We start from the raw sequence: 27,407 nt of genomic DNA, 5'->3' as shown, positions 1-27,407 counted from the left end.
CATTCATGTTACCTGGCTGATCAATGTGGATGATATGGATTAATAAGAGGTATAAACAAGAAGGAATCAACTCTAAAATCTACTGTTGACTAACCCTGAAAAGCACACTGGAATACTGTCAATAGGAAAGAAGTCTATCACTTATTGTGATAGACTTCATAAACTAATAAAAAACTGCATTTACATCCTAAATTTGGTGTCAATAAGGAAAAAGAGACAAAAGGAGAGTGACCACACTTAACATTTTGTATTTATTGTTTTGTTTTGTTTATCTTTTTTAAATTCATTTATGTACCTTCTCTTATTTATATCTGTCTTTTTATTTAATCCGTTTATAAAACGTTTGTTGTTTTTTTTATATGTGCTCCAGTCTTGGTTCGGACCGAGTGAAGGAGGAGACAGGAGGAGACAGGAGGAGACAGGAGGAGACAGGAGGAGGTGTGGGAGCTCCTCTTTTAGGGGGGCAGTGAAAGACCCCGCTGAGGGTCATCCGGGCCTTTTTTTTACGACGAGTGCAAACGAGCCCTGCATGGAGGACGTGGTCGGGACAGGTGGGGCACGTTGGGAAGAGTGTTTTTGTCATTAGTGCAGACGTGGGAATCAGCGGTGAAGCCGAGTCGCTCCCTCGCTGCCTGTCTGCTGTCAAACCCACGTGAAGATAAACAGTGTTGTCTGGCATGTCAGGGCCCGGTTTGTTTGTTTCCGTGTCTTTTCCCTCTAATTTCACCGCCAGTTGGCTTTTCTAGCTGCTACTTCACATCTTTGTATTTTTTTTTTTTAATGTAGCCTTTATTTAACTCTGTGTTAAAACCGTGTTTTGAACGATGAGGCACAGAGTCAGTCGAACATTCACTGGGGTTGGTTTGGACGGGGGATCTTCTTTCTTTCTTGAACTAAGAATACGAAATTACGTCTTGAATAACAATTGTATGCAAATGGCAAAAAAAACAAAGAGCAACAAACAATTCCAATTCATCACTAATTGCAAGAACGAGCCATTTAAAAACAAATCCACCGAGCTGGCCCCCCGAGGGCCTCGAGGTGCCCCTCATTATCAGATCCGATCTGAGATACAAATCACTCGTCTGCCTGACTTACTAGCAATGCTATCTGATCACTGCGACCGTTCTGAATGGAGCTAACACAAAAAATGTAAAGTTTAACAGCCGTGACAGACGGACACAAACGGAGTGGAACAAATAAAGACAAAGACATTTGAGTTTGAGCTGAAAATGTTTTAAAAAGAAGTGGAATATTATCAGTTATCCCAAGTTTAAGAAAGAGTGAAACAAAGAGGCTGGAGACATTCTCTTGTTGTGAATTTTATGAATAGATAGTTCATTTTCAGTAATTTCCCCAAAAAACAGCGGGTCACTGTAGTTTTTAATCAAACAAACAAGAGGAAATAACGCATTTGCTGCGGACTATATCCAGCGGCGGATGAATCCACATTTCGGTGTTCTTGTGAGTATTTGCCCACTGATTAGCTAACGGCCGCTGCTCTGCACTGCTCTCAGTTTGTGGCTTTTGAACAGAAAGTTAAGCAGAATGCAACACAATACAGCAGTTCAAGGATGAGAGGCTCTGCAATGATTTGAGGAATTTGCTGTTGCAAAATGCTAATGAATTGGGCACATTCCTGCCGTGACTGGCCTTGCTAACAACACATAATGAGCCCCGCAGTGAACTTACATAACCGAGACGCTGATTTTCGGTAATTTTCGTTAATTTGGCACACCCTTGCTCCCTGCACCGACCTGTCGAAGCCATACAACAACTTGTTTGAAGCAGCAACAGCTCAATAAAAGCAGATGCGACTGAATTTTAATTTGTGTTTTACTGTTGCTGCAGCACACATCCTACCCTGCTGAAACGTAATAAACTACTTGTTTAAAGTTTAATCAGACACACATAAAATAAATGCACGCTTCAGGAGGGTAAAGGCTTAGTCAGAAACCTGCGTACAGTCATGAGTCATTTCATCCTGTCGAGGCATGAGAGGTTTCAACAATACCAGTCACCTGCATTAGTAATACTGGGTTCATTTGTGAAATTAGGACAAGGTGGGTCATGTTCTGAAGAGGAGGTTTCTACAGAACTTTTAAGTAATTCAAGGTAACGCAATCTCCCTCATTTACACGATCCATGAACGCTGATATCCAACTTCTATTCTTTAGTTTTCTGAGGATTTTTCAGGAGTTATTTTAGTCGGAGCGTTCCTTCTTTAAAGTTAAAGGTTAGATTATCTGTGTCAAAGTATCCTCGACATGGTTTTTGTACCTTATGTGCAAATTCCCTTTTGATTTAAACAACATGGCCTAAAAATATGTGGACACGTAACATTATACCTATATGTGACCAGAGGCATTATTGTGCTGCTATAGCAACGTTTACTCCTTTAGTTTCAGGCTTTTTAGCAGATTTTGTTCCCATTCAGTCGCAAGAGCATCAGTGAGGTCCAACACTGACGCTGGGTGTTTGTTCCAGTTCATCCCAAAGGTGTTGGATTGGGGCCAGTAAAGCAGGACAGTCAAGTTCTACCACACCAAACTGGGAAAACCATGTCTTTGTGCGCGGGGGAATCGTCACGTTGAAACCATAGAAATAGAACAGGAGTACAAGGGACACACTCTAACTGTCTTATAACTGACGTATAAACTAAACAGATGAGCGACAACTTTCTTCAGCTCCTTTTCTGTAACCAGTGTAGCATTAAAGCATGGTGGAATCAGCAAACTAGCTAGCTAACTAGGGAAAGCTGGCTACTTAGCTAGCTTGCTTATTCCAGCATGCTTTAATGCTACACTGGTTACAGAAAATGAGCCAAACAGCAGGCTGGTGATCTAACGGTTCTTACTGGTCACTCCCCAGCTAACTAGCCAGCCATCCGTCTCCAGAGCTGCGACAACACTAACAACTAATAACAATAGCCTTTTTGTTTTGTTCTAGTCAAATGACCACGGAAAACAGGTAAATGTGCCTTCTGCTCTTATTTTATTTCTTTGGTTGACACAGGGAAGGGACAAAAACAAAGTTTTGGTACAAAGTTGGAACGTTTGTCTAAAATATCATTGTAAGCTGACACATTAAGATTTCTCTTCATTGGCTCTAATGGGGAAAAATCAAGATAAACAGCTTAAAACCAAGATTACACAAGAACCTTTTGGCCATATAAAGTCTCTCCTGAGCTTCTGTGAGGTTACAGTAGCAGTTCATGTCATTTGAGCTAATGTTTGAATAATCTTGTTTTATTCATAGTTTTTCAGTTTCTTCTAATTGATTTTGACATTTTCGTTTAACTTTAAAACTTTGCACTTTCATTTGTGTAATTTTCAAATTCATTCATTCTTATTATTTTATGTTGACTGTTAGAAGACTCACTTTTGGAAGCCAATGGGGACCAAATATGTGAATAAAGAACACAGTTCACCAGCTTTTCTCTACAAATTTGGGTCATCCACATTCAAAATACCTCAGTCTACAGCCGAGGCTTGACATTAGAGAAATCCTCAGTGCAAAAAGCGCACACACAATAACACAATAAAGCTTTTCAACCTAACACATTTTTCACCCTGTGCTTGTATACACGACTACATTAACATCAAATACACCTGCCTTTGCACAAAAAAAAGGGTTGTTTTAATGTAGCTGTTTCAACACCTCCCGTCCTCCCTGCCTTTGTGTGACGTCTCTCCATGAAGCAGAACTCGCCCACTGTCAGTAATCCTTTGGTATATTGGCTCGAGGGCGTGGACAAACACCAGAGCTAACTGGAGATTATATAAAGAGCACAGGGCTTGTAGCTGCTTGTAGCGTCGGAGCTAACGCTGCGCCAATTTGCCTGAACATCAAAGTCCAGAGCAGATGACTCAGTTGCAACTGTCAAAGATGAACATCCAGATACCTGAGGAGAGGGTTTACAGGCCTATTTTTTACCCCTGCTATTTCTGTTTTTGCTCCAAAAATCCTTTCAGATCACAGATGAGTGAGTTTGTGAGTGACCTCTGAAGGAGTTTCTCATTATGAAGTTTCATTTGCAAGCTTTGTCCTCTTTGTGACATGCCCAGTAACTGCATGTCTTGCTCTGCTCAGACTTGTAACAGTGCATTAAGACATATTAACCATTTTTCACCCTCCCCCCCATTGTGGGAAATAACTCGCTGCTAGGTTTTACAGCCACAGCAATGGGGACATGGTGACATGTACAGGTATGTCGAAACAATTATTTAAAGAGAAAACACAGAGGTCCTCCAGATGTCGTATATTCACAAGGGGAGTTAAATCCACCACAACGGAGCGAGTTGCCTATATTTCTGTCCAAACTGCTTATGAAAGTGGAGGATGACACTTCGCCGGCTGATCCAATTACATCCTACATCCCAGAGTAACGATATATCTGCCTGCCCGTAAAAAGCCTCGATTACATGTTTCAGGGCCGTGCTGAATATTCAAATGTCTACACTTCCTGTCACAAAGCAGGAGGGTGAAGCTGCTCAGACAACAGACTGATATCATGCTTATTAATGAGCAGTAAGTCACTTTACAATGAAAGCCTCGTGCTGTAACGGAAACATTTCCTCACAGAATGTCTTTTAGTTCAAACGAAAAAATTAAAATCTACGATTAAATGAGAACTATATTTAAACATCTACTGCAGGTGTTTTTATCTTTTTAAATATGATATGCAATACTACTGGAAACCAGTAATATTGCATGTCATATTTATGTTTTGCATATTCAATGGAGACATATTGTGTTTCAGTGGACAAACCTTCTGCTCATTCACTCTTAATTACCTGTTTGTGGATCCACGTTGAAGAACGTCCGATGAGAGTCCAGAATCTGGAAGGACAGTTTCCCCTCAGAGGACGAGTCCACGTCTGTGGCCGACACCTGGACGACGGACCTGACGGTGGCCAAGTTCTCCCGGACGGACGCGAAATACACCGGCTGAGAGAGTTCTGGAGCGTTATCGTTAATGTCCAGGACCTCCAGGAAGACGTGAGTCCAGGAGATCAGAGGCTCGGTCCCCAGGTCGGTGACGTACACAGAGAGCCAGTAGTGAGGCATCGTCTCGCGGTCCAACGCCTCCGTTGTACGAATCACACCTGAGGCACGTGAAGAGGGGGGGGACAAGGATTAACTGATGAGATAAAACAGTTTCATTTGTGAACAGCACACCATGTATCTACTTGTTGCAAACTGCTGCTGTGCCTCAAGGATCTATCACTTATCTTTTTTTAATACATTTTTGATTTAATAACTGTTACCAGCCCGAAGGAAATATCAATCACAATGACATTCATCTAGCTTAAGGTGCCTGTTTGCATTTTTGTTTTAAGTCTCGATTGGTGCCCAAAGGCTCAGCAGCATGACACACTTGTGTTGCCAAAACTAACTCAAATTGCTCTAGTTTACAACAAGCTGAATGCCGCGGGTCTAAATACAAGGGAAGTCAACTTTTGTGCACATAGTTTCTTTGGATACCCTGAAGGAGTTGTTGAGAGGTTGCTGATGGAAAAAGGCAGACTCTACCTGAATCTGACCTCTGACCTGCTTAGAGGTGAATAGTGCTGACACAAAAAAAAAATTTGGTGTAAAACCACAAGGTCCATTCGCAGCAGTTTCTTGTGCTTTCAGTCATAGCACATGATCTTCATCAGCTGATAGATATTGCCCATTTGTCATTGAAATGTATGTGTTCAGTATTTTAAGACTTGTGGTAAGTTTGCCAACTGCTGTTTCCACAGTCAAGTATGAACTAAACTCTCCACATTCATGTCAACATGGATGAGAAATCTTTACAATACAAAAAATGGAATAAAAAAGAAAGATCTGTAATTACGAGCTGTTTGAATTACAGCTTAATTTCTGGGAGGAGACGAGTAACGTCAGGAAATATCTGTTGGCTGGCGGGTTTTTAAATAATGAATGAAATTAAGGCCGTTTGTAGACTTTCAAAATGCAAAAACAGCAACATAACAGCCAACCTGGGTCTTCTATTTCTGGTTTTATTTGCGCCATTGCTAACCCACGTCAAGCACACAAGGCAAATGAGGGAAACTACGTCAGTTAACCAGCAGAGTTTAGGATCGTCAGCAGGATGTTTTTGAATATATTCGGATCACATGTTCAAACTTGATTTGTTTTCTTTTAACCCTAGTGTAGATCAAGCAAATAAATTATTTCCCCATTTCCCCTAAATGCCAACAATACAACCACCAACTATAAAAATGCGAAACCAGTGTTTGTACCTGTTTCCTCGTCAATGGTGAACACTCCAAGACCAGAGCCTTCATGGATGTGGTACCGGACAACTCCATCTCTGCCCAGGTCCTTGTCTGAAGCTGTAAGCGTGACCACTGATGTCCCCACTGCTGCATCCTCCATCACTCCGGCTTCATACACAAACTCTGAGAACACTGGTCTGTTGAGGTTCTCGTTGACATCCAGAACCTGAATCTCCACAAAGCAGGAGGAGGAGAGGGAGCGAGGGCGGCCGTGATCGACGGCCCGGACTGTGAGGTTGTAAACCGACCGCCTCTCAAAGTCCAGCTCCCTCTCGAGGATCAAGGCACCCGTGGAGGAGTCGAGGTGAAAGATCTCGCCTTCTTTATTCTTGAGGTTGTAGGTGACGAGGCCTCCGCTGCCCAGATCTAAGTCAACGCTCTCAACCCACACGAGGAGGGTGCCCACGGGTACATCCTCTGGAACTTTTATTTTGTAAACTTTGGGTACAAACTTGGGTGGGTTGTCATTTATGTCTTGCAAAACCACCACCAGGTCAACCATGGAGAACAACTGAGGGCCAAGTTTGGCTTGGTCTCTGGCTACGATCCTGAGGTCGTGCCTGGGTGAGGTTTCTCGATCCAAACCACTCGTCACAGTCACCTCACCGGTCACTTCATCAATTCTGAACATGTCGGTAGGTGTCAGCAGGGAGTACTGGACACTTCCGCTCGTGTCGATGTCGGGGTCTATTGCGCGAGCCGTAAAAACGATGGAGTCGACCTCTGTGTTCTCAGGCACACGTATCACATACCTGGGCTGATCGAAAACAGGAGCATTGTCGTTGACGTCCATGACGTTCACTGCAACGAACTTCCACGCGGATGTCTGCGGCGTTCCCAAATCATAAACAGTGATGTTCAGGATGTAGAACTCTTTACTCTCTCGGTCTAATGGGCAAACTAACTGAAGGTCACCGGAGAAAATATCGATGGAGAAACAGCCGTTCTCATTCCCACTTGATATGGTGTACACCAGCTTACTGTTAAACCCAGTGTCAGTGTCTGTCGCATTGAACTGAACTAAGGTGGAAAGCAGTGGATGGTCCTCAATCAGGTCGATTGAACCTGGGATGCTCGAGTCAAACTTGGGAGAATGCCGGTTGGTGATGTGAATATCAGAGAAGGTGTTTTCCTCTTGATTGGTTAAACTGGGGTTGATTGACTCAATCAGTTTATCCTTCAGCTGTTTTACAACGTCCGTTTCGTGGCAGCGGAGCGTTGCGTTATCACCTCTGTTAGTGACAGTTACCCTGATAAGTGACGCTTCAGAGAAATGTTTCCCGTCTGTGGCTACAACTCTCAAATTGAAAGCACCCTCTCGCAGGGGAATCGGCTGCTTAAGGGTGACGGCTCCCGACACCGAGTCAAGAGCAAATACTTGGAGCTCATTTCCCGACTCGATGACGTACCTCAAGTGCTGCAGCTCATCCACATCAATGGCCGACAGCTCAGCGACTGTGTGTCCCACGGGTAAATCTTGAGGTATGGTGGTGTTGCAGCCCACCCTCTCAAGCAGAGGGAAGTTATCGTTGACGTTGTTCAGGGTTATCGTCACGGGGCATTCGCTGACCTGACTGAAGGGGCTGCCGCTGTCTGAGGCCCAAACTCTCAGGTGGTACAGCCGTTTCATGCGCTCGTAGTCCAAGTGTTCGGTGGTAGAGATGACACCGGTGAATGGGTCTATTATGAAAGGTAAGGGTCCAGCGTTCGCAATAGCGAAAGTCACAAAGCCGTTTTTTCCTTTATCTTTGTCAGTGGCGGCGACTTTCAAAACACTGCTGCCAACGGGGGTGTTTTCATCCAGTGTGGCCTGATAGGAGGTGTGGGTGAACTGTGGGCTGTTGTCGTTTTCATCGGTTATCTCAATCACTATGTGAGTCTCAGCGTCACCATGATTGGCCACTACATCGAACTCGTATCGTTCCTTTCTCTCATAGTCAAATTTTTCTGTTGTTATGATAATTCCGGTTTTGGGATTTATTTTAAATTTAGTGCTGTCCGGGTTATTTTTTATACTGAAGGTAACATTATAAGATACCGAGGTGACCGAAACCTTAACCACGTGAGTTTTAGGGGGTGAAAACTCACTCAGGGGGACAATGTAGGTGTCCTCTAAAAATGCCAAAGGGCTGTAATGATAAACCGGAACATGGATTAGCATAATTGGAGAGAGTAAACTCGGGAAGCTCCTGTCTTTAGCTTGAAGGGACAGATTCAACCCAAAAGGAGTTTGAGACCAGATAATCCTCTTTGTAGAGATGACTTGGAAGTCACAGCCCTGCACACCTAAAGGGATTATCTCAAAACACTTGTGTGGATCCCCTCCAACAATATTGAGGGATTCCACAGGCTTAACTCCTGCCTCCACGTGGACATCCATAGTTATTTTGCCATCTGTAGATACTGTGGGTCTGAGGGGAGGTTTGATAACTGGAGCCCCCACGGACGTCTTTTGAACGTTTATTGTAACCCTGGCGACATTACCAAATTTTTGAACACCGGATATCTTCTTTGTCCGGTCCTCAGCTAAAACCGTGAGGTCGTACCTCTCTTTTTGGGTGTGATTGAGCTTCTTGACGAGGCTGATCGTGCCCGTGAAAGGGTCGACAACAAAAGGATGAGCTCTGGTGGTGAACGAGTAATAAAACCGAGCGTTGCTCCCGATGTCGGCGTCTGTGGCGCTTACCCTCACCACACTTGACTTAACTGGAGTGTCTTCCCTGATGGCCTCGTTGTACGAGGCAGGATAGAAAAGAGGCTTTAGGTCGTTGGTATCAAGCACTTGGACAAACACCTTCGTCTTCGCCTGTAAGTCAAAAGTGTTTTCGGTGGCCGCCACGGTGAGAGTGTAAGCGTCTCTGACCTCCCTGTTGAGTTGTGCCGAGTTACTGCTGCGTGTTTTGATCCTGAGGAAGCAGAAATCTCCAACTTGAACTGCCTCTGCTTGGAAAAGGCCGTCGTCATCGCCCGAGACGACATCGTATTTGATTTCCCAGAACAGATCCGTCACCTCAACACCCATCTTCACCGGCGTCTCAACGAACGTCCGCGGGGCCGAGTTCTCATTGATGGTGGCGTTGTAGAGATGATGCGTGAACCTCAGCGGCGAGCTGTCTTTTCCTTTTCCCATGCTCCCATGACATCTCGCCACGTGCAGGAGGACCGATGCTAAAGCGAGGAGAGCTGTTCCTAAAGCTGCCATCTTCGGTGCCTCCATGACGATCCTCAGGCCTGTACAAAGGAAAGAAAGAACGAGACAATTAAATGTCATGTGAACATAATCTATAAACCAAAAAAAGGAGGAGCCTTTTTGGAAACCAAAATAGTTTCCTTGAGTAAATAATCTTGTCTGTTTTGCTTTGCATAACTTGTAATACACACTTAACCCTCGTACCTACACTATTTTCTAAATAGAAACCAATCATTGGCACTAAGCTCCAAAAAGAGTACAAAATGGACACAGATTACACAATGACACAACAGCAGAGGGGAGGCCTTTGGCGAGGTATCTGACTCCTGCCCCAACTTGCCTTAACCAAAAAAAAAAAAAAAAAGAAGGCAAAGTAAAACACGTTGTTTCAGCAGCAGAAAGTTGTCTCCAAGCTTTTATAGACAGGTGGCAGCTCAAAACCTTCCCCATAATTATTCCTTTGGTGGCAAAATATTAGCAAAAAGTACTCATCATAATTACCACTTCTAAGCCTTTGTCATCACAGAGCTATGAGGAGGGATTTGTAGTTTGATGGCTCGGTATCGTGCAGATGACAGTGGGTGGTTCAGTCCTGATCCGAGTGTAAACGGCTGCATGTGTACTGTACGTCTGAGCTGCTGATTGCTGTGTGTGTGTATTAGACGTCCCAGAAGCCATGAGCCACCAAACTGCTGCTTTCATGATCAACAAAGGATCAAGATCCCACACTGTCGGAATTTTAATATCTCAGTTACGAGGGAGACTCGGTCAGAATGGGCTGCATGAACACTGGGGCGAATTTAGATCACTGACTGTAATAAAGTTAAAGCGTCTCAGATGAAAACCACGGCCTCATTTGCATTGCTTGTAAAACATTTACTGAATGCTGCATTTAATTAGATGGCAAGTTGTTCTTTAAAGGTTTTCTTATGGTTTTTCCAAACAAGCATAAAATAAGTTCTGAAAGGCTGGAGACTCACACATTAGATTAAAGTCTATTTTGAGTTATCTGTCTAGTACATATTCTATTTTCTTTTGAATAAAAGCACCCACAAAGTGTCATTTAAAGATATTCTCACTCTCAGTTTCCTTCAGGGTACATTCTACAGTGAGAAAATTATCTCATTATATTCCCTTATCTATATTTGAATCAGTGTTATTCATACTTCAGTGCTACGGTGGCATAACTGATGTTATCAGGATTTAGCATTCCCTGGCTATGCTAACTGTTTACCTGTGTGCAGGTACAGTTCGTCGACCCTCAGACTGATAGCAAAAGGAACAAAGTGGGAGATATGAGTAACGTGGGAAGAGTTGGAGCATTCTGCAAAGCTGTCCGTTTATGTTTTGGCACCTTTCTCAAAACCATTCACAAATCAAGGGACGCATCTTAAAAATCAACCTCATTATATGAGAAACACATTGGGGAAGAAAAAAGCTCATGAATGCAAGATGACCTTAATTCAACTTTTACCAGCTTGGTCAAAAAAAACTGAACTGTCAATTAAGTTTGAAGGAAAATATTTTCTCCCAGATTAAGTTTCTTTTTTGACATGAGCTAAAGCGAGCCGGGCGGATGCACGACCACACCAAGCCGGCTCGGATTTCACAACGCTCGAGACTGACAGCAGAGAGAACCGGAGGCTAGAACACTTTGCCCTTCACTGCCACTCTGACAGCCCGTCCAGAGCTAAAAGGAATCTGCACTGAACAATCTGCGGGGCAGAGATGCCGTTCCCTAAGATCAGCGATAAAGAGATATTATGGGTGCTGCTTTTTTGTTTTTTGTTACCATTTCACTCCACTGCAAGAAATCAGCTTGTTCAGATAGTATTATGAAAGAGAATCTAATCTATTGACCCCATTGTGAAGCCATTAAGAGTCCTAATGAGCCACACGAAGGGGAAAGATGCCTCCATGTTGTGACGCTATGGATACCGGTGTCGTACTTTATCTCAGGATTTATGTGGGTTTATAAAAACAGTTTGTGGTCGAAGTACCAAGCGTTCACGTCTGTGTCTCCAGGTAGACTGGCGCTGGGGGTTCCAGTGGAGGGTGACAGGTATGTGGGGTTTTATCTCCAGTCAGGGCACTTGGTGACAGATAGTCAGGGTCACTATTTGGGTTTCGCAAGACATGTAAGGCATTTTGTTATCTATATTCTACATCTCCAAAAACAGATTACAGATTAGCTACTTGGGGGTTTTCTTATTAGGCTCAAATCTCAATAGAGATACCTGATAGATTACAGCTTTCACTGCATGAATACATAAATAAGAGGACTACTTATTTTGAGCGACAGTGTGTGTGGTTCGTTGATTACAATATGTGCACAGCATATACATCAACTTTCACATTGATCTGGGTCTCAAAGATATGGACAGGATCAGCATAATGAGGAATAAAGTAATCCTCAGTGAAATAATTAAAGGTCTGAGACAGATTGCGTCTTTGAAAAACACTTTAATATGCTTATCCCTGTGGACAGAACAAATCTCTCTGAATTCAAATGCAGCCATTTAGAAGTGCGATCAAGGTTCTTCTTAAGGGGTCAGTTCACCCAAACTGCAAAAAAACTAACTTTCCTTTCACATAATACGAAACAAAACAGAATGATCTGCACAGAGAATCCGTCTGTGGTTTGGTGGGAATGACACTTAACATTTTAAAGGTTTCTTTTAATGATATTCTAAATAAGTGTTAGAAACACAAGAGTTGGTATATATCAAGGCCATCAGTTATAATTATATCAACTTCGTATCCGAAGAATCGCTTCACAGTTTGGAACAAAACCTTGCACCAGGGTTGCCCAATTTGATTTAAAATGCTGAATGTTTTATCAAAAAAAGAGCATTCTTAAGCTACAAAAATGCGGATTCACTTTTTTTGTCTGATATCATACGAACCGTTTTATGAAGATACATTGGTCGCTCACGTGTTGATAAGCCGTTGAGCGGTAAAGTGCCGGATTAACTCACATTCGCTTTCAAATCTGGCGATATCAGGCTGGGTTTCTGCAGTTATTTAACACCTGGAAATATGATCTGTGGCCCACACAAACAAAGTAAACACTGTGCTGGACATAAACTTAACCCAAAACATATTACTATAAGAGGTATTACAGTATCAAGTCAGCAATCAAAAAACAAAGACAAATACATCTAGAAACGTTTGTCCTATTGAAAGAAATGACAGATGACCCAGTACTCTTAAAAAGCATCGGACACTATTTGGTAACATCATAACTCAAAAAGAGAAACACATACAAGTGTTTGCTTTACGTAGTGTGAAATAAAGACAAATCAGCAGCTAAAGCCTTTAGTGACCAACCAGAGGAGCTCTGATGGAAGTAGGAGATGAGGATGGATCACGTGAACACAGAAATATGATTCACGCTGTCAGACATGTAATGAATCCCACAAATCAGCATCACTTTCCTCATCATCACACGCGGTTTCCCGGCATACAGAGGTAGTTATAGTGGAAGTGAACCTTTGTGTTGCATGCTGGATTTTATGTATATTTAAAAAACAATCCAGTCTGAATGAACAAAACGGCGTTCATTTATTTTCTCCCCCGTAGTCTAAAAAGTTGACTTTCGACCACAGTCACTAGTACTGCTGACAAGTATTTTATGTAATACTGCTGCAAAAAAAAAAACACAATTTTTTTTTTTTTTTTAATTTTATGATTTTGCTGCAAACTGAGTTTGTCAGTGAACTCGCCTGAACTTGAGTGGAAGCATTCATGCTTTAATCCACACATCCAGCGCTGCAGGGCAGAAACCTCAGGCCATTACTGCAGCTGCTGAGGTCAGATCACACATGCCGGTTACACACATCCTCACACACACACACATCCTCACACACACACACACCCTCCCAGTGTGTGTGTGTTCCAGGTAGTAACCTGCAGCCACATGTCGAGCTCCAGCTCCCCGGATCACATTTCACCATCGCCCCCTTGGCTCCCAGTACAGACAGAACAGTATCTGCAGCTCTTCATTCACTCCACCACCTCCGCCTGTCAGTGTGGAGCTGACTGACCTCGTCATTGTCTCACACAGTTCTTATCACAAGTCAGGGAAGCTTCTCCGCTGCAGGCTGAGGCCACATAATCATCACTGCTTATCACTTCTCCATTGAGAGTTTCCAGTAGAGCGGACCGATGTATCAGCAGGACGATATTATCAACCTAATGAAAGGTTTATCGCAGGTATAACAGCATATGTAGGTAGATTTTGGTAGATTTTGGTCTATTTAGCTTCCATAACACGTCTCCTTTCAGGCTAGTGGAATGAAAACATCCAAAATACACATTTAGTTATTTATTTCACTACTTTATCTATTTATGTTTGTAGATTTCTACTAAATTCACCTAAAGTTACCGTTACATAATGCCTTATTTGCATATGTAAACATAATTTCCGAAAACTTGTAACACAAAAAAGCAACCCTCTTAATGTGAGTAATGAAGTGGTGAAGTTTCATGGTGATATCTACGAGTTTTACTTCAGCAGCTCTTACACACACCAAACTTTACACTTTCATTCCTCTCTATGTGCTGAAGGTTCACACAGAGTCACAGACTCATTTATAGATTATTTTATTAAATAAATGAATCATGTTTCTTTTATGTTTGCAGCTATTATTCATGATGATTGTCAGTTGATCTTATCGTTACTGTGAAGGTGGTTAAAGGCCGGTCCGCCCCATCGGTACCTACAGTACAGCGAAGGTCTGGATTCATAGCTAAAGTGTCGGATGTGACAGATTGACGGAACAAAAGAAGGTTTGGACTCAGCGAAGGGTCAATGGCCTCTTATCTCGTGTTTTGTGTGTGAGGTTTGCCTCTTAAAGGAATATTTAAGCAAAAAGTAAAACTAGTGAAATCAATAAGGACATCGCGGTTTAACCTCTTGTTTTGTCTGTTCTTGGCCTCAGCCACTGTCTGCTGACTCATCAGTTTCTAACGCACAGAGCACTTCACTCATTCACCCATTTCCTGTGTGTTGACTGTTGCAACAGCGACATGTTGAATCATGGATCCGTAGAGCTGCCAATCTGGCTTTGTAAACCCCGGGACTATTTTATGATGGGAGGGGGGGGGTGGTTTGATCTGACGGAGCCAACAGCACACAGCATGCAGGTAATTATTATCTCCATATGTTTGTACAAAGGCTCTTCACCAGAAAACTGCGGTAAAAAGATTAAGAAAGTGGTCTTATAAGGGAATTAAAGGATTTCAGGGTTTCTTTCCTGAAAACTATACGCCATTATTCCCCCCCTGCCCTCCTGTTCCTTCTCCGGCTGCATTCATCCCAGCGACCTGGTTCCTGTGTTTTTGTGAGGTGATTACACCCCCGATCTCCAGAAGAAAAGAAAGAAAAGGGAGCTGCTGGGATTCAGTTGAAATGTAATATCAGAAGAAAAGGTTTTTGGACGTGGGCGTTTCAAAGGAATCGCTAAAAAAAAACAGATGGACTAATGTACCTCTCCGTCAAAGAAACACCTCTTTATTTAACATTGATCTCCACTTTATCTTTACCCGCACCGTTTAGTGTTCATGAGAAGTCTATACAAATGTGAATTATTGATTTATAAGAGACTGTAGTGTAGCTGTCAATGTTGATTACAGTCTTAATGATATATTACTTATTTTTAGTAAATGTATAATTATATGTATACTTCTAATGGTATGGTATCATACTTCTAATTATGAATGAGGAATTTAATTTTCTATAAATACTCCATGACTGTTGATGAAGGCAACTAAATGCAGGCGAAAGCTGAAAGAAATACAGTAAGTAGGTCTTGAGTGGTTTCTTCTCAAACTACTATTTCAAAAGGTGAAGAACGAACCTTCAAGATCCTCACGACTCGTTTTAAACTCATTTGTAAATGATTTGTGGATGCATGTACATGGCTGACGAATGTATCACACAAGGACATGTTCATGTTTATTACATATATATTAAATACGGTTAAAGATGTATGTATTCTGTATGCTGTGTAATAAGTCATTCATTACCTTTTTATATAACTATAATGCATAAATAATGTCCTTATCTATAAACAATGACTTAAGTGTTTGAATCATGCTTGTAAAAGCTAAATAAAGGGGTTTGAAGTGTTGACTGCCGTGATGCTGCAAACACATTTTCCTCCACGTGCAACCAAACTTACTTTCAGACTACTTCTCATTTGCATAAGCCGAGTTCAATTTCCTCCCCATTCATAAAAAACCCCATTAACACCCAGAGTCTGTGCCTTGATACAATCTAACACGGTAATGAGTCTGTGCGGCAGTATGAAGCCGTGATGGATGGATGGGCTTCACTCCATGTCACTCTAATAAGAGCTCACTCTTGTTATTACCGCGGAGATAAAAACTAAGAAAAAACACAAAAACAAATTTGTTGACTACAAAACACAAATGATGTTTGTGCTCCTCCTTTAAGATTCACGGAGTGAAATAACCCACGAAATGTCAAATGTGACAGTGAGTTGCCTCAGCGAGGTGTTACAGGAGGAAGGCTCCTTTCAGAATAAAGGTTACACTTAGTACACTCGGTGAGATGTGCAGGTCGTTAGCATTTAAAGCCCTGTTAAGAGCTCTCCGGGGTGTGAGGAAGCTGTTTTCACAGAAGTGATGAGCAACAACAATCAGAGAAGAAAAGCAGCTTCACTAGCAGATAAATAAGGTTAAAGTTTGGACATCTTTAGTCAGTCCAAGTCATCACAGCTGTTATTTGAGTCAAGGAATGAATGAAAACCAGACGCTGCTGACTTACAACTGTAATCAGTCTGATGCCACACACAGTTTGTCTGAATGGGCCTCAGGTTTAGAAACCGAGTTGAGGGTCTTCGTCCTTGAGAATAATACATTATAATCCCTAAAGAATCCTACATAGCTGGAAGGTTTCTGTAAACGGTCAAACGGTTATTTGAGCTGCGTGCAGTCGGTGGAACGTCTCACGTTATCCTCGGCACAGTGCGAGGTTCCTGATATCCCGATGTCGATTAGAAGGAGATCAGAAGCAAAGTTAAATGGCAGCCAATGTGTTCGTCACATCGGGTGTGAGGAGGGTTTATTTTGGCGGGTTTTACGCAGGAAATTGGTTGGAGCTAAATTGGAGCTAAATACGAATAATATATTTCACAAAAGAAAATCAATCATCTTTAGTGCAGCCAACGACGCGTGCTGAGCTCTGCCAGACCACCGAGAGAGAGACGAAAGTTACAGGCTGCTGTTTAAAGAAGGTGTTTCACTTCTCCTCCACACGTCTTCATGCTGACACATGAGAACATCAGGTCAGAGGTCAGACGGGATGAGCCTCCTTCATCCCTCTCTCCTTCATCCCTCTCTCCTTCATACCCCTCTCCTTCATACCCCTCTCCTTCATCCCTCTCTCCTTCATCCCTCTCTCCTTCATCCCTCTCTCCTTCATCCCCCTCTCCTTCATCCCTCTCTCCTTCATCCCCCTCTCCTTCATCCCCCTCTACTTCATCCCTCTCTCCTTCATCCCTCTCTCCTTCATCACCCTCTCCTTCATCCCTCTCTCCTTCATCCCCCTCTACTTCATCCCTCTCTCCTTCATCCCCCTCTCCTTCATCCCTCTCTCCTTCATCCCCCTCTCCTTCATCCCCCTCTACTTCATCCCTCTCTCCTTCATCCCTCTCTCCTTCATCACCCTCTCCTTCATCCCTCTCTCCTTCATCCCTCTCTCCTTCTACCCCTCTCCTTCATCCCCCTCTACTTCATCCCTCTCTCCTTCATCCCCCTCTACTTCATCCCTCTCTCCTTCATCCCCCTCTACTTCATCCCTCTCTCCTTCATCCCTCTCTCCTTCATCACCCTCTCCTTCGTCCCTCTCTCCTTCTTTCCACTCTCCTTTATCCCTCTCTCCTTCATCCCTCTCTCCATCCTCCCCCTCTCCTTCACCCCCTCTCCTTCTTTCCCTTCTTCATACATCTCTCCTTCTTTCCCCTCTCCTTCATCCCTCTATCCTTTATCCCTCCTTCTTCATCCCCCTCTCCTTCTTTTCCTCCTTCTTCATCCCCCTCTCCCTCATCCCCCTCTCCTTCATCCCCCTCTCCCTCATCCCCCTCTCCCTCATCCCCCTCTCCTTCATCCCCCTCTCCCTGCTCAGACGCTCTGCTCTTTTTTCCTTCATCACTGCTATCTGTGCGTAATGACTCTGACTCTTGACTTCCGCTCAACAGTGTCCCCTCATCCCTCTCTTTTGAATCATTAGCGTGGGACCTCATTATTCAGGGACATTATTCGAACATTTCATACAACATTAGCTTCAGATTTGAGTTTTAAGGCACAGAGTCAGTTTTTAGTATGATCAGCAAAAGAGAACTTTACCCACAGTACTTTAAGTCTCATGTGATCTGGGCATTAAAGTTTGCAATTGCTATATTCTGCATAATAAATAAAGTTAAATTGCTGAGAACTAAACTTCAAAACAGCATCTGCAGAAACCCTCCCACGCCTCTGGAGGAGTGTAATTTCAGATCAGACCTCCTGGATTACGTGAGGGTGGGGTTACGATGTTAACCCCGGCCCGGAGAGGGTCAGGGGTCGGAGAAGGGCGACCTGTCTGACCCCCCCCACAGCATGAAGCCACGGAGGCATTTAACTGGAGCTGAGTGGTTATATTGGGGTGGGCTAACAGCCCCGAGCTGCTTTTGGTTTTCAGAGCTACTTAACCCTGTCAGGACCACAGAGCTCTGATGAAACTCACAGACTGAGAGACTTCAATAAATACATACAAATGAAAAACTTTAGTAAACACTGATCGGGATCACAGCTACTGTTTGGGGACATTAAACTTTGACTGTTCTATGAAACTCTGCTGTGATAAACTCTGCTCGCCAATACTGCACAATGATCCGTATCATGCTGGGGCAACGTCTGAGGACGGACAATAAACAAAGTAATGTCAGCAACATCATACAGGATACTCTTTATGTATCAAATAACCAGAAGGGGAAGTCTGTCTTTGCCTGAACCAGCCGACTAAATAACTCTCGTGTTGATGTAAAACCCACTCAACGGTCACAATGACTTGATTCAACCAAAGATATTAAAGAGATGGATACCTTGGTGTAAATGGTATGACAACACGAGAAGACTGTACGTCATATTAGTGTTTGTGCTACCATATCACACAGTTCTGTTCTGACCAACTGCCAACTGCAGCCGTTTGTCTCAGAGGAGCAGCTCCTCCCGACCCTGAAACTTTCACCGTCACGGCGTCTGTAAAAGTTGTAGTCGGCGCTCCGCTGTGGGCACTCGTAAAAGTTCAGTGTGAAGTCATGGAAACGTTCCGGGGATGAGATTTAAAGTCAGTGTGGGGGAACCGCTGAGAGGATAAAGCAGTGCGCTTGGACTCTATTTGTTTAACCCTTTAACATTCATTTATAAAAATAGAACAACTGCATGTGTATGAAACCATTTTAGACAACTAACCCTTCGCATATATATATATATATATATATATATATATATATATATATATATATATATATATATATATGTATATATGTGTCTATAATACCATACTGTACAGTACTAGGACAGCCTGTTTCGCTGTGTTTTTCTTGGCCTCTTCTCTGAGAGCTGCAGTGGGCAGGGTTGGGTCATTAAAGGTGGAAGGTTGTGAGGAGGGAACAGGGGGAAGGGGGGCGACGGGGGTCCTTTTAAAGTTAAACTGCCCCTTCACACACACACACACACACACACACACACACCCAAAGGGTCACTCAGGCCTCAGAGCAAATACCATAATTACAGGGAGGGTCAGAAATGCCCCGGCAGCATTTACCCTAATAGACATTCTGACGGTCAGTTTGGACCCGACCGTACGGGGTGAGTGGTTCGATAGGTGTGTAGGTCAGTTAGAGGGGCTGCACAGGTGTGTTTGTTGGGATTAGGCTGCCTTTAACTAAACGTATCCCTCGTATCCTCACTCTCTTCGACCCATTCCTTGGCTAATTTATTCACTTCCCTGCAGCCGCAGAGCAGGCAGTAAAACAGTCATTTGAAGAGGCTGACGGCCTAATTGCACGAGAGTAATGTCCATCGATCCTTTATGACGAGCAGGTCCATCCATCCTCCAAGTCCAGACTTCATCTCAACTAACTCCAAACAGCCGTGTAGCCAGCGCCGTCACGACTGAGGCTCAGCTTTTGCCAAATCGCCCATTAGATCGTTTTAAAACTCCGTCCCGACTGAGTGGTCTGCACATGCTTGACTGTAATATTTCAGCATAAACGTTCCCGAAAACTTTACAAGATGGGAAAACTAAACCGACTTAATCGTACTTTAAAATACCCACACTGTTTAATCAGAGACAAGGCATTTCTCCAGGGTGCTAAAAAAACAATTATCCGCCTTAAAATCAAACCCGAAATATGTCCTCAGGCAACTCTCAGGTCAAATGGGAAAATGAGGCGGTAGTTTTCTTTTCAAACTGTTTACGAAACAACCACTTGTGTCCCGCTTTCCATCATAGAAAGTCACTCTTAAACTGAGTAATGAAGAGGTCAGTCCTTTAAGGTTATCAGGTCGCCCATCAATCACAAACCACCATCTCTCTGTTTCATATTTGTCACACTATCTGACCTCAACACACACATGGAGCAGCAGAGAGAAAACAGCTGCTCACCTGACAGGCGTTTAAAAATAAAAGAGACATCATTTATCGGCATGTCGTTGCATCGGAGTAGATTTGAGCGCGTGCGTCATCGTCGCTTCAAAAACCCGATTGAGTAATGTCATTCCTCACAGAAGGAGAAAACGGCTCCGGGAGAAGAGTTAAGAGGAAGGGAGGGACGCTTTGACCAACGCTTCACAACCTCAAGAGCTCAGCTGCATGCTTTGACTTGCACCTCCGCTGCTGCTCTCTACCTCTACTCCCATGCAAATACTCCGAGATACAACTGTTAACAATGTGAACAAACAGCACAACACACACACACACACACAGCAATAACCACACACACGTTCTCTTTTCTCTGAAATAAAGTGAATTGCTCCACTGATTCTCTTACGTTTTAAATCCCTCTTTGTTAACAGTTGGTGCTCAGTTATAAAGCATGAGGTGAACCTCATGTGCACAGTGTAGCGGCATGATCTTAACTATGATTCATAGAAGAAGCATAATGTGCAAAAAAACGTAGATATCTTTCTGATTTCTGTGTAGAGTTTAGTTCTTCTTCGAGGAACTGCTACTGTTGACACACACTGCTGGGCAGTGTTTGGTAATCGTAATGCTAAATAGTGGTGGTACGCTCCACAATAAACAGCAGTGTGGAGTGAAGCAGCATGCGTGGTGAATGTCAAGGAAACCTCACCGTAGGTCCAGTTCGGTGACTCCTCCAGGAATATCCGTCTCTCTTTTCTCCCCCTCACACTTCAGGAACTTTAAAAGTCCTTTGACAGGACGCCAACAGCCGCTGTACTCCCATAGTGCTTTGGTGTAAAGTCAGTGAACAAAAGAGAAAAGACACGGTAAGAAACACACACACACACACACACACACACACACACACACAGATGTAAGAGTGAGCTTCAACTGACGCTAACTTCAACTTCAGTGCCGGCAAAGGCTCTGAACCAGAGTGCTGCTGAGACACCTCAACACTCCCTCAGGAGTCCCATCTCCACCCACTTCTCACACTGTCCCTCCTCTCTGTGACACACACACACACACACACACACCTTCCATTTGCCCAGATTGTGGGCTGTGCCCCCCCCCTCTTGCCTGTGGGCTCAGGCCTTTGGGCCTTAGCCAGCACTGTGCTTCTAGGGTGTGTATCTTTGTGTGTGTGTGTGTGTGTGTGTGTGTGTGTGTGTGTGTGTGTGTGTGTGTGTGTGTGTTGACAATGTACATATCTCTGCAATAACTTACGTTAAATTGAGTCTGATTCAATTCAGAACCTTTTCATTGAAGCAGGTTTACTTTGTTTTGCAACCAGTAGATGCAGCAACTGGATGTAAGAAAGAACGACTGAAAAAGTTATTGTCTAAGAACAACGCAAACCGCATTGTCCACACACACACACACACACACACACACACACACACACACACACACACACACCACAGCTGATTAAAACATGTGAAGTCAATGGCTTCATCTAATGCAGCAAGTTGGGTCAGTCAAATTAAATGGTTTTATTATCTGTAAAGTATATTTGTTTAGCAAGAAAATCTTAATTGTGAGGCAAAGGTCTCAAATTAGCAACTTTGAACCTTAACATTCAAAGGAATACTTACCTGGAGAATTACCTCAGAATGGAGGGAAACTCTCTTGACACTATAGTCGCTAAGCACACATTCATATTCACTGATTAATAAAAGAAACATGTAGGCAAACAAAGCTTAAAGGGCCATCTGTGACCTGCATGGAGCTTTAAGAGCAACCAATAGAACCGCTGCAACAACAACAACAACAACACACTTTAAAAGCGTCAGTCCAACCAAACTACAGACAAAACGACACACTTACCCCTGGTAGCTTCTGGAGAAGCAGATATGTTTTCTCCTCCATTCAACGAAAGAACAACAAGCGTCCCTCGAGGGGCTGTTTGAGGCACGCTGGCTGCATAAACAACGTAAAACCACAAACTATTCATTTACACACATTAACAAAATGCTCCATCTATACAAAATAAGTTAGTGTGATGAAAGAAGTCCAACGTTGCAAAGTTAAAATATGTCAAAAGGTTAAAAACGTACAAAAACAAAGAAAATACAAAAAAAGGTTTGTTTTTGCTTGATTATCGCCCACTAACTTCTGAGAAAAAGACATTTACATTATGTATATATGTGGATAAAATGTGTTTAGTGAATCAGATCATTAATAAGCTGCAAGCTGTATGATAATAACCCGTACAGCGTCTTGCTGACCAGTCTGGCTGTAACCAGGTGACCCAGCTAACAGGACCAATACATAGACCATCTCCCCCGAACAGAGAGGGGTAATTAGCCGCTATGGTTGTCTGTGTGTTGGTGTTGTGTAAACACCAGGAATAAGCTCAACGCATACAGCTCTCTAACCCCCGGGCCCGGGCCACGAGTGTGCCTAGAAGTCATTTTAGCTCATTTCTGTCTTCTCAAGGTTTAAAGATCAAAGAATTGTAAAACCTGAGGCTCAGCTCACGGCGGCCTGAAAAGCTGATAACTGAGACATCGGATTCAAGCAGCGCTCCTTAACAACGAGTCAACAAAAGGTCATTCATCGTTGTGATAAGTAATAATAAGGATTTGTTATTTAATCAAAACTTTAAATGGAAAAGCAGTTTAGTTTTTATGCTTCATATCATCGGAAACAAACTGCACTTCATCTGCAACTCTCACTTTTAAATCCAGACTGAAAACGTTTGTTTTTATGTAATCATTACTTACAATGCACTGTAACTTTCACGCTTGTATTTTATTTAATCTTATTGTATTATAGCTTGTTTTCATTTTCTATTAAATGTCCTTTTATAATGTGTTTCTTTTGCTCTCTCTCTCTCTTTTGATGTTTTATGTAAAAAGGCCTTTATGCATATTTAAAGTAATCAGTTTTCACATCGAAACATTAACATTTATCTCCGCTAACATGTTGTTTACACTCCACCACCAAATGTCCTTAAACATTTGCCTGCATTGAACGTTGCATCATCCCGTTAAAGCTGGAACAGAAGGTGAGCAGAAGCTTCCCCGAGGCTCCGTGTCCAGTGTTTCCAGGCCAACGTAGAGAGACATGATGATACAGAAGAGAGAGAGAGAGAACACATGGACCTGTGGAGAGAGAGAGAGAAAGAGAGGGGGGGAGGAGGAAAAGAGGTGATGGGGTAAATGGAAAGAAAAGCAAAGAAAGAGGTAGAGATCAATGGAAAATAAAGAGGTGTAGAGAAACAGAGGGTAAAGAGAAAAATAAATATGTTGTTGCAGGGTGATGATGGAGAAGAGAGGTGAGACAAGATGTGAAACAATGCTGATGAGGAAAGAAAGACGATGAGGAATGTACGGAGGAGGATGGAGGGAGGATTGAAGAGGGACGAGGTGAAGAGAGAAGATATGAGAGGTGGAGGAGGGACAGAAAGAAACAGAAAGTGGAATTAATCAGAAAGAAATGGCTTCGTAAGATACAAAAGAGATGGATTAAGGTGGAGAAGGGGTGAAGAAAGTGAGAGTGAGAGAGGAGAAAAGAGAGCTGGTCTAGAAATAAACACCAACAGAAGGTGGGCACCGAGCCACCGGCAGCAGGTGAACCTGAGCAAAGAGCACGAGAGCCTGGAGGAAATGAAGAGCTAAAATCCATCTTACGTAACCCGCTGCTGCCGTGTCATGCTGTTCAATCCATACTGGGGGGGGGGGGGGGGGGCTTCCGTCCTGACCGACTCTCTGAGAATTTAAAAAGATAAATCCCAGAATCAAAGAGTTGTGACTCGGGGTGTTTGAACCCTCAGGAGTCATTCAAGGGTGAATCCTTCAGTGGAGAGGAAACACTGAATCCTTCAAGCAGCATCACAACCTTTAAAACTACCGCTAACTCAAAAATGAAGAAGAAATATTGATTGTTTTGCTTTGTCGGTCACGACATCATCGGCGGAGGTAACCGCTCCACTACTGGTCCGAGGTTGGAAGCATAATCCTGACCCAATCCGATTTCGCAGAGTTCGACGATTTTGCCATCGCCATCTTGGCTATTATGCAACCGATGAATAGAAGTTACCATATTGGGAATGTATACGTCTCTGGCAGAGACCTGTCAATCACCGTGTAGCCCCGCCCCTAAAACATCCCCTGCTTTATGGTCTGTTTGACTCTAAATGGACCATCATTTACTAAATGAACATCATGCTGTATTGAAGAAGACTTGAAACTAGAGATTGAGACCATAAACTCATGTTTACAATGTTTACTGAGGTAATAAATCAAGAGAGAAGTAGAGTCATTTTCTCATAGACTTCTATACAACCAGAGGAGTCGCCCCCTGGTGGACACTAGAGAGAATGCAGCTTTGAGACCCTTCTGCTTCAGCTTCACTCTGCAGAACCGGAGGTTGCCGCCTGATTAAAGTGTTAAGAAAATCAAAATGTCTCTAAGAAACCCGTCCTGTGAAGTGACAGGTGCGTCTTTCTTAATCTAGGAATAAACTCATTACTGCCTGAGCTGTTAAAACAAGCAGTTTATGCTGAACTGGAAACTGTAGGAGAAGTCTAAAAGGTTAAAGTTACAGCCGCGATTGAAGAGGTGGAGTTAATGCAGTCACAGCCTGCACATCCCCAGGAACCCACACAGCGCACATCCAATAAATCTCATGTCACCATGTAATAAAACAAGATTCAACACATATCGGATACGTGTGCACTGACATTTTAACATTTAACTGCAATGTCATCAGCTAATTAACTAAACACAAACACTAACTAATTCTTTAGCCCTCCTATTTATCATTTATAATAACTATATGAATAGTTCAATAAATAGCTCATAAAACAATCAAATGTAGTTGTAAGCAGATTGGTTTACCGGTTTATTAATGTGCGGTATGTGTCAACAATCATACCCTGAAGTTATATTACTACTTGAGTTTTATTACATTGTCATTTATTATCTGTTTCATACACAAGCCTCCACTGATCATCTGTTAAATATGTATTTACTGCTGCGGTTAAAGTGAACCAACCAACACATTTTGTTGCTGCTACCCATCAATCATTGTGTAGCTTTCCTAATTGATTTCATATCTTCCAGCCAGGCACCAGATTTGTATTGATGATTGAAAACAAACTTAATAATTTGACCCATAATATCTCTCTGTCTTAGTCGCGGTGTGTTGATGGAAGGTGGAGCTTTGACGACTTCCTTTGCTCTTTAGGCACTGTGTTACCTTTTGACATCGCTAACCAGCAACTAACCGCAGCCTGCAGGGTGGTGCATTTAAACACACACACACACACACACACACACACACACACACACACACACACACACACACACACACACACACACACACTTACACACACACAAATACAATGTCATTTTAGGGAATACTTCACCTGTTCACTTGTTTTAAAACACCTTTGACTCGGCCCCTAAATACTTCAATTCATCAAGACTTAGATTCTCCTTTCACCGAGGAGGCAGGAAAAGCAAAGTCGTCTTCAAGAAATCAAGGTTACACAGAGTGAGTACTTCATTCATACAAATGATGATTTTGTTGGTGAAGTTTATACCCTGAACGCTTTGGAATTGAACTTAAAAATATCAAAACTAAAAGCGTTGGCATTTGTAGCTTTTCCAACCGAGAACCTCTGAACTCTCGACCTTTTAGCATGCTGCATATATCTTATTAAAATGCTTGTTGAACCTCAAACGCACCATTTTCCATTTGTTGGCGAGAGACTTCTGAAATGATGTTCAAACAGCATCCGAAGCTTTTGATGTGGTCTCGTTTTGTGTAAACAGCTACAAAAATGTCCTGAGCTGACCCGGTAACATCTTAGAGTTTGTGTGTGATGGCTCTGGAATCAAACAGAGGCGGCAGACTAATTTCTCTCTCAACAGGGCAATGAGTCCTAAGTCATTAGGATGTATCCTCTGAGGACCATGAATGTACCAAAGTTCATGCACATTTATCCGACAGGCATCGAGATAGTTTGCTCTCCATCAGAACAACTGACTGAAAGATTGACTCTGCCATCACATGGGCGAGCAAGATTGGTTGCGATAATTTTGTATTTGCTCAAGCACTCGAGTGCTTCTTTTTGTCTCCTAAGGCTAAGTGAAAAGGTACTTAATAACAAGCTACGGCAATTTGTTAAATTGTTATGTCATGTAGGATGAGCTAAGAGCAGTAAAACACACAGCTTGAGATTGACTGGAATGAAAGACCATTTAAAGGAATGCAACTGGAGCCCAGTGACAAATCAAGAGAAGAGCAACCCATCATCTGAGCTGCTCTCAGTGTGAATGCAGGGTCAGCTCAGAGTTCATCGGTTCAGCTACGTCCTGTTCGTGTTCCACCCCGTCGCCCCACAAGATCGACGGATAGTGAAAGGAAAACTGTCGCCACATGTCGACATAACCAGCTTGCAGGTGCAGTAATGGACCGAGGCTGCAGGGCCCTTGAATGGTCCTCTGCTGACCTCTTTTTTTTTTTTTTTAAACGTGTCAATGTGTCCTTCAACAAGTCCACTTCTTCACTCTCTCTCCACACAGAAGTGAGGAGGAATTTTGGGGCCGTGAAGAGGACAGAGAAGAAAACCAATAGACGGTCTGAACTATAGACAATACAAATGTTAATGTATGCTGAATGGCTCCACATAGCTCAAAGTCTGAGACACTTTGGAGCCTTTTTATCTCTTTAAAATGACACATTGCTGAATTATCGTAGAATTATCCAACACGCACCGAATGGTCTTCTGTCAGACACATTGCTCCACTTTCCCTTCAGAACTTAAGTTGAGCTGATAGTTTCGGTGGCATGTGATGTGCAGCTTCGTGCACCGTATATTCTAGTTCCTAAACTCCCCGATGCACACTGATGAGGATCAGAGCGATGTTAACCGGAGTTCCTCCAAACAAAAGCATATCATGATTTTAATAGTGCATTTATAATTCCACATCTAGATGTTTTTCCCTGTGCAAATAAACTAAGATGAGATGCAACGATGAAAAAAAAACAAGATATGCAACCGATTCATCTGAGCCGGTCCTCCCTCCAAAAACACCTAAAACTAAAGCACGTAAAAACAGTGCAAAGTTGCAGGAGTGTTTTATAAAAAAACACTTAAAGCAGTGAATGAATCCTCCGTGTAGTGTCTCAGTTTTCTCCACTTCTGTAACCTCCCCCACTCCCTGAAGGTTATGAAGTAATAACCCCCATCGGGGCAGGTTTGATTTACAGTGTTTGC

At 42.9% G+C, this 27,407-nt stretch overlaps 2 protein-coding genes across 8 annotated transcripts in view; one reads left to right on the top strand and one right to left on the bottom strand.

The window, feature by feature from the left end:
• Positions 1-21,078, bottom strand: part of fat2 (FAT atypical cadherin 2) — an 88,994-nt gene extending 67,916 nt beyond the window's left edge. The window contains exons 1-3 of the mRNA XM_079167506.1: positions 20,847-21,078; positions 6,255-9,521; positions 4,797-5,108 (exon numbers count right to left, since the gene is read on the bottom strand). Coding sequence (XP_079023632.1) covers positions 4,797-5,108; positions 6,255-9,507 — 3,565 coding nt within the window. The 5' untranslated portion in view covers positions 9,508-9,521; positions 20,847-21,078. The remainder of the gene's footprint in view (positions 1-4,796; positions 5,109-6,254; positions 9,522-20,846) is intronic.
• The window catches only part of LOC306702024 (uncharacterized protein), a 272,978-nt gene that overhangs the window by 168,461 nt on the left and 77,110 nt on the right, over positions 1-27,407 (top strand). The window lies entirely within an intron of this gene.

This window comes from Pholis gunnellus (genome assembly GCF_910591455.1).
Source record: "Pholis gunnellus genome assembly, chromosome: 10".
Classification (NCBI taxonomy): Eukaryota; Metazoa; Chordata; class Actinopteri; order Perciformes; family Pholidae; genus Pholis; species Pholis gunnellus.
The sequence above is the reverse complement of the archived record's forward strand: the minus strand, read 5'-3'. Positions and strand labels throughout refer to the sequence as shown.